At 41.0% G+C, this 8,616-nt stretch overlaps 1 protein-coding gene across 4 annotated transcripts in view; it reads right to left on the bottom strand.

Annotated features, from left to right (window-relative positions):
• Positions 1-8,616, bottom strand: part of osbpl6 (oxysterol binding protein-like 6) — a 70,163-nt gene that overhangs the window by 7,384 nt on the left and 54,163 nt on the right. For all 4 annotated transcript variants that reach the window (XM_061971576.2, XM_061971577.2, XM_061971578.2 and 1 more), the window contains 5 exons: positions 6,556-6,634; positions 6,128-6,272; positions 2,083-2,227; positions 1,889-2,015; positions 1,699-1,821 (listed from right to left, as the gene is read on the bottom strand). In XM_061971576.2, the coding sequence (XP_061827560.1) occupies positions 1,699-1,821; positions 1,889-2,015; positions 2,083-2,227; positions 6,128-6,272; positions 6,556-6,634 (619 nt within the window). The remainder of the gene's footprint in view (positions 1-1,698; positions 1,822-1,888; positions 2,016-2,082; positions 2,228-6,127; positions 6,273-6,555; positions 6,635-8,616) is intronic.

Here is an 8,616-nt window from a genome sequence, read left to right as displayed (position 1 = left end):
TTAATAACTATAAGGCGCACTTAAAGTCCTTTTTTCCCCTCAAAACTCGACAGTGCGCCTTATAACCCGGTGCGCCTAATGTATGGAATGATTCTGGTTTTGCTTACCGACCTTGAATCAATTTTATTGGGTACATGGTGAAATGATAAGTGTGACCAGTAGATGGCAGTCACACATAAGAGATACGTGTAGACTGCAATATGATGGCAATATGACTCAAATAAACAACACCAACATTTTATATGTTTCATTGAAAATATAGAACATTACACACGGTGCTCAAAAATCTATCAAAATGTTTTAATAGGACTTTGGTAAGCTATGAAGCCACACCGCTTGATGGATTGTACTGTGCTTCAACATAGGAGTATTATTATAGAGTGTGTATAAGGTAAGACATATTATCTGGCGTTTTGTTTTGCAATATTATGCAAAAGCAACTTTTCTTACCTTTTGGTACCTGCTGATCTGCATAAATCCTGAAAAATTGTGCGCGTCCGCCTTTGTAGTCTGTGCCGACACCGTAGTCGATAAGCTTCTTCTTTTTCTCTATCTTCTTGTTATGGGACATTCATCCTCCACTGTTGCCATTTCTAATATAAAGTAGTGCAAAGTTCTTACTTATATCTGTCAGTAAACTCGCCATGAAAGCGCTAAAACATACCGGTGTAGTGAGTTTACGGTATTCACCCAAGGAACTTTAGTTGTTAGAGAGTTCTGGTCGGACGGTTTTTCACAGGACACATTCAGTTTGTTCCCTTGTTGTTGTCTACGGATGAGAAGATGCTGCTCTGTTATTGATTGAAGTAAAGTCTGAATGTCATTAAAACAGTTAGCTCCATCTTTTGACACTTCTTCCACTCCCGTCTTTGCACGCTACACCGCTACAACAAAGATGACGGAGAAAAGACGCTATCGAAGGTGAGCCACGTAAATAAGACCGCCCACAAAACGTCACATCCTGAAGAGACTGTCAGAAAGCAACTTGAAGATGATCTGTAAAACATCATCTATGCAACATTTTGACCAAAGAACCACAATTACATGTTATGTAGACCACAAGGAAGTATTTTACATTTAGAAAATAATAATAATAATATAACCCCTTTAATGCGCCCTATAATCCGGTGCGCCTATTATATAAAAAAAGATTTTAAAAAATAGACCATTCATCGGCAGTGCGCCCTATAATCCGGTGCGCCCTATGGTCCGGAAAATACGGTAATTAACTTACGAGTAGGGTTGCTACAATTATATATTTTGTTTGATAATAGTCTGAGTAATAATTATGGTTTCCCGATTATTTTGCAATGACAAAATAATTGTGATGATTTAAAATGGTGATGTTTTGGGGGGCCAAGCACAGATTCAATACATTTCAGTGGGCGGGGCTGATTTGACGTACAAACCATGCTTGTAAGTTTAAGTACCACTAAAACATGAAAAGACTAAAAAAAATAATTGTGATGATTTAAAATGGTGATGTTTTGGGGGGCCAAGCACAGATTCAATACATTTCAGTGGGCGGGGCTGATTTGACGTACAAACCATGCTTGTAAGTTTAAGTACCACTAAAACATGAAAAGACTAAAAAAAAAAATCTAATCCCACAGCACGCTCGCTCACCAGCGACAACTTTAGTTTGCATAATAAAGACATTCCCCTTTAATTAATACGATGGTGTGGATACGCCCTTACCTGAAGAAGCAAGGCTCCTGTTTGACATTGTTCTCCTCATTCCACTTCCGCCTCGTCCTCTGCAGGTCTTCAATTCGCTGCTTCTCCAAAGCGGCAATCTCCAAGTTCCCTTCTTCTAGATGCCTGTGTGAACCAATAAGTTATGTTGTTGTCCTGTTGGTCAGGATATATTGTCAGCAGGTCTTGTGACCTTTGATCAGGCCTGAATCGTGCATCAGTACGCGGGAGAACATCTTTTAACTCAGGACACAGCTCGTTTAGTTCGATGGCGAACCTGGTGAAGCCGTAGTACAGCTCGTAATCCGTGGGCATGGAGCCTATAAGAGGACGGACATCAACATGAGATGGGTCTCTGTCGTAGTGGTGGCTCATCCAGCTGCCTACCTGGCCTCCAGATACATTTGGCAGAGGGAGGAACGCCGCAGTAAAGACCCTCATGCCATTTCCCAAATAGCCTGTGGATGACTTTCCCTTCTTGGTCCATGACAAATCCTTGGATCTCGTTCACGTTAGAACTCCAGTAGTTTCCCTAAAAGGAAAATTGTCCAGTATGAACACTAGGGACGTACTATATATCGTTAGGATTTTATCAATATTCCTTATACCGATACTGATTATTAGCCATACACTTAAGTATATCAAAGATGTACTTTAGTGTAAACAAAGATCCGAAAACATGGTCAAATATTTATTTAACATTTCACACTAGTGAAGTATTTTCCTAACACTTGCCTTTTAGGCCTTAAAGGGGACCTATTACGCAAAACCAACTCTTCGTACCTATTGGTACCTGTTTTTGTGCATTTGAGATCTGCGTAAGTCCGGGAAATTTGAAATCAAACTATGGAGGCATGGTGCAGATATTTATAAAACAATCTTGCCTTCCTTCAACTTCCTCCAAACGAGCCGTTTGGAATTAGTCAGTCTTGTGACGTTTTTCCTAAGTGTGACGTTATCGGATATCTCCATATATGGTCAAGTTTTACTCTAAAAGCTTTGTGCAAGTCCGCCATTGTAGTTCGAGTTGTATTCAATAAGTTTCTTATTTTTCTCTATCCTCTTGTTGTGGGGCAGACTGGCCCGTACATGCACATGCATCCTACGCTGTTGCCATTTCTAATACAAAGTATCAATCAATCAATGTTTACTTATATAGCCCTAAATCACGAGTGTCTCAAAGGGCTGCACAAGCCACAACGACATCCTCGGCTCTGATCCCACATCAGGGCAAGGAAAAACTCAACCCAATGGGACAATGAGAAACCTTGGAGGGGACCGTAGATGTAGGGACCACGCTGGGAGACCGGTGCAATGGACGTCGAGTGGATCTAGCATAATATTGTGAGAGTCCAGTCCATAGCGGATCTAACATAATAGTGAGAGAGTCCAGTCCATAGTGGATCTAGCATAATATTGTGAGAGTCCAGTCCATAGTGGATCTAACATAATAGTGAGAGAGTCCAGTCCATAGTGGATCTAACATAACAGTGTGAGAGTCCAGTCCATAGTGGATCTAGCATAATATTGTGAGAGTCCAGTCCATAGTGGATCTAACATAATAGTGAGAGTCCAGTCCATAGTGGATCTAACATAATAGTGTGAGAGTCCAGTCCATAGTGGATCTAGCATAATATTGTGAGAGTCCAGTCCATAGTGGATCTAACATAATAGTGAGAGAGTCCAGTCCACAGTGGATCTAACATAATAGTGTGAGAGTCCAGTCCATAGTGGATCTAGCATAAAATTGTGAGAGTCCAGTCCATAGTGGATCTAACATAATAGTGAGAGTCCAGTCCATAGTGGATCTAACATAATAGTGTGAGAGTCCAGTCCATAGTGGATCTAGCATAATATTGTGAGAGTCCAGTCCATAGTGGATCTAACATAATAGTGAGAGAGTCCAGTCCATAGTGGATCTAACATAATAGTGTGAGAGTCCAGTCCATAGTGGATCTAGCATAATATTGTGAGAGTCCAGTCCATAGTGGATCTAACATAATAGTGAGAGTCCAGTCCATAGTGGATCTAACATAATAGTGTGAGAGTCCAGTCCATAGTGGATCTAGCATAATATTGTAAGAGTCCAGTCCATAGTGGATCTAACATAATAGTGAGAGTCCAGTCTATAGTGGATCTAACATAATAGTGAGAGTCCAGTCCATTGTGGATCTAACATAATAGTGAGAGAGTCCAGTCCATAGTGAATCTAACATAAATAGTGTGAGACTCCAGTCCATAGTGGATCTAACATAATATTGTGAGAGTCCAGTCCATAGTGGATCTAACATAATAGTGAGCGTCCAGTCCATAGTGGATCTAACATAATATTGTGGGAGTCCAGTTCATAGTGGATCTAACATAATAGTGTGAGAGTCCTGTTCATAGTGGGGTCAGCAGAAGACCATCCCGAGCGGAAACAGGTCAGCAGCGCAGAGACGTCCCCAACCAATGCACAGACGAGCGGTCCACCCCGGGTCCCGACTTTGGACAGCCAGCACTTCATCCGTGGCCACCGAACACGAAACATAGTTCTAATTTACATCTGTTCGCTTTCCGCCCGAATGCAGCTGAGATAGGCTCCAGCACCCGCCGTGACCCCAAAAGGGACAAGCGGTAGAAAATGGATGGATGGGATGGGTATGGGTATGGAACGCTAAAAACTACCACATGGGTGACTGGGAGAAGACGCAGTCAAAATGAAGGTAGGTAAATAAGACCGCCCACAAAACGGAGCATCCCTAGGAGACGTTTAAAAGGAGATGGTCTGTAAAACATAATCTTTGCAACAATTTGACCAAAGAACCATCATTACATGTTCTGTAGATTACAAAGAAGTGTTTTATATGCAAAAAAAAAGCAAGTCAACTAGGTTTGCAGTGGAAGGTAAAGACAAACAAACTAGCAGCACACCATGCATACAGTGGTGCGGATAAGTGCCTTAAAAGGAATGGTTTATGCAATGCTTCAACAGAGGCTAAACATGCAATGTTCACCAGTGCTTCTCAGAAGTTAAATTAAATAAAACGGAGATAAATATAATTTGGCCTTGTTTGGCGGACGTGTCTGGGGCTAGCTTTGCATACCCTTAGGGATAAACGTTGTTCACATTTAAAGGCAGCAAATTATACAAGTGGAGTTGAGTTAATAACTATAAACTTTGCAAGTCTACTCACCAAGGCATGGTGAAAAAGACGTTCATATAAGCCGCTTGGGACAATTACCAGTCAGACACGCTATTGTCCTTCAGCTTTATTCCATGAGTCTGTTGCAAGTGTTTGATTAGGTTGCGGGGACCACACGATTTGATTCGATGCAGAATCGATTCTCGATTCAAAAATAATTCTCAATTTAACCTCTTAAGGCCCAAGCCTTTTATTTTTCTTTGCTATTTGGGCTTATTGGACCCTAATTAGAATAAAAACTAAGAATCATCCTTTAAAATGATGTACTTAGTCCACAACTACACAAACGTGTACTACCAGATGGCAGTATAAGTGTCCACATAAGCGGCCATAAGACCCCAATTCAGTACTGTACACAATTTTGGAAATAATGCTGTCCACGCATGCCTTTAGAGCAGTGGTTCTTAACCTTGTTGGAGGTACCGAACCCCACCAGTTTCATATGCGCTTCTTTAGTGAAAAATAATTGTTTTTTTGTTTTTTTTTCAAATTCCAGACAGAGTTATATGTTTTTTTTACTGGTGCGCAAAATGAACCGTGCATGAACATCACCTTGTTCAAAGAACAAAACCAACACAGTGCATGAACTCACAACAAATTAAACACCTGCAAATCAGATGGAAAACTACAAGGAACATTGTTTGGGGGTATCCATAATACGCCAATAGCGAGAAGTTTTTATTTACACGATGAGTCGGGTGTGTCTTGACCTCCGCGGTGGAGGCTCCGCCGAACCCCTGAGGCCGACTCACCGAACCCCTAGGGTTCGATCGAACCCAGGTTAAGAACCACTGCTTTAGAGGTTTTAAAATCAATATTTTTTTTGATAAGATTGGTTGCCAGTTCTATGATTAACTACATTCCTCCATAAAATAGATAAACAGCTCTGATACATTTCTATATTACCTAAAAGAAAACTGGTTTTGTTTGAAAAAATTCTACCCAAACATTTACTGAAGTGACTGGACAGGACAGATTTTGGAGAAAAAGGAAAAAAAAAAAAGATTTTTTTGAATCGATTAAGAATTATTACAAAATAATCACAATTCCTTCCAAAACTCGAGAGCCCACACCTTCGAACATTTAGCTCTCAAGGCTGACTAGAGACGAGGCAAGCTGTCGACGGCGGTTTCATCAGTATGCAACAGTTAGCTGGATAATGAATACTGATAGCCATTCTGTGTAAGCACCTCTAATGAGCACATCTGTAATCTGCACAAGCTTGAGCTGTAATCAAATCTCATTACCTTGACGAAGGTGAGCTTGCAGAGGCACGCGCTGCTTTTTGTGTTTCTGATGGTGATCTCGCCGTAGTGTTCGATCCAGCGTCGTCCACTCAAGATGTTGTGAACGCATGTGGTGACTTTGTTCCATTCGTAGTGATCTCCAAAACTAAAATGACACAAGATCCTTGTAAAGAAGACAAGTGACTGGAAGAAAAGAGAACAACTCTTTTTTTCTGCGTTTTAGTCGTACATATTGTAAGGTTCAGCATTCATGCATTAATGATATTCAGAGGTAAAAATAGTTGTGGGGATCATTGGCAAGCTGAAAGTCCCACAATAGAGAATTAGATATCTGCAGTATGTGTAGATGGTTTACTTTGATTCAGAACCATTACTATTACAAAGGGGGGAAAAAACTACAACATTGCGTTTTTCAGGACGGAGGTTACCTAGGAATCATGAGGTTCACTGTCCCGACTGGCAATATCTCCATTGATTTCCCCCAGAATTTGTTTTTCCATCTCACATCTGTGGGGATAAACAGCAATACCATCGCAATCCACATCCTCGTACTGAGCGGCGGTATTAATTTGAAACAAAAAAGATATCTAGCTTTCATTTATCCATCTTATTATAGACCGAGCATCTGGAAAGTATTTGCATAACACTTCGATTTTTCCACATAACACCAAAATGTAATAGATACATTTTTCTCTTCAAAATTCTACAAACAATACCCCAATATTGACAATGTGAAAAGGTTTTTTACTACCGGTATTTTTTTTTTTTTTTTACAGATTTATTACAAAACCAAAAATATCAGCCTTTGCCTATTTCTCTTTGCAGCACCTCTCCATCTTCATTAGGTTGGATGGGAGGTAGAGATGTCCGATAATGGCTTTTTTGCCGATATTCGATATTGTCCAACTCTTAATTACCGATTCCGATATCAACCGATCCCGATACATACAGTCAAGGAATTAACACATTATTATGCCTAATTTTGTTGTGATGCCCCGCTGGATGCATTAAACAATGTAACAAGGTTTTCCAAAATAAATCAACTCAAGTTATGGAAAAAAATGTCAACATGGCACTGCCATATTTATTATTGAAGTCACAAAGTGCATTATTTTTTTTAACATGCCTCAAAACAGCAGCTTTGAATTTGGGACATGCTCTCCATGAGAGAGCATGAGGAGGTTGAGGTGGGCGGGGTTGAGGTGGGGGAGGGGGGTTAGGGGGTAGCGGGGGGGTGTATATTGTAGCGTCCCGGAAGAGTTAGTGCTGCAAGGGGTTCTGGGTATTTGTTCTGTTGTGTTTATGTTGTGTTACGGTGCGGATGTTCTCCCGAAATGTGTTTGTCATTCTTGTTTGGTGTGGGTTCACAGTGTGGCGCATAATTGTAACAGTGTTAGTTGTTTATACGGCCACCCTCAGTGTGACCTGTATGGCTGTTGACCAAGTATGGATTCCATTCACTTGTGTGTGAAAAGCCGTAGATATTATGTGATTGGGCCGGCATGCAAAGGCAGTGCCTTTAAGGTTTATTGGCGCTTTGTACTTCTTCCTACGTCCGTGTACACAGCGGCGTTTTAAAAAGTCATGAATTTTACTTTTTGAAACCGATACCGATAATTTCCGATATTGCATTTTAAAGCATTTATCGGCCGATAATATCGGCAATCCGATATTATCGGACATCCCTAATGGGAGGCATATGTTTTCATCCAGGTTGTCTCTGTACATTGCTGCATTCATCTTTCTCTCTATCCTGAGTGGTTTCCCGGTTCAATCTTTGTCTCATCAGACCAGAGAAATGTGTTTTCTCATGGTTTGAGAGTCTTTCAGGTGCAATTTGGCAAACTTTGTTTTACTAAGGAATGGCTTCCGTCTGGCCTGATTGGTGGATTGCTGCAGAGATGGTTGTCCTTCTGGAAGGTTCTCCTCTCTCCACAAAGGAATCCTGTAGCTCTGAGTGACTATCGGGTTCTTGGTCACCTCCAAGACGGGGTAGCGTAGCTCGGCTGGTAGAGCGGCCGTGCCAGCAACTTGAGGGTTCCGGGTTCGATCCCCGCTTTTGTCGTCCTAGTCACTGCCGTTGTGTCCTTGGGCGAGATACTTTACCCACCTTCTCCCAGTACCACCCACTCTGGTTTAAATGTAACTTAGATGATGGGTTTCACTATGTAAAGCGCTATTTAAATACAATTCACTTCACTTCACTCCTTGACTAGACTAAGATGAATGCAGCAATGTGCAGAGACATTCTGGATGAAAACCAAGGCTTTCCATCCAATCTGATGGATCTTGAGAGGTGCTGCAAAGAGGAATAGACAAAACTGCCCAAAGATAGGTGTGCCAAGCTTGTGGCATCGTATTCAAAAAGACTTGAAGTCATAATTGCTGCCAAAGATGCATCAACAAAGTATTGAACAAAGGCTGTGAATACCTATGTACATGTGATTTTTTTTAATTTATTTTTTTAAATAAATTTGCTATTAAAAAAT

Source organism: Nerophis lumbriciformis, linkage group LG13, assembly GCF_033978685.3.
Source record: "Nerophis lumbriciformis linkage group LG13, RoL_Nlum_v2.1, whole genome shotgun sequence".
NCBI classification, from domain to species: domain Eukaryota; kingdom Metazoa; phylum Chordata; class Actinopteri; order Syngnathiformes; family Syngnathidae; genus Nerophis; species Nerophis lumbriciformis.
Note: the sequence above shows the minus strand (reverse complement) of the source record. Positions and strands in the feature narration are given on the sequence as shown.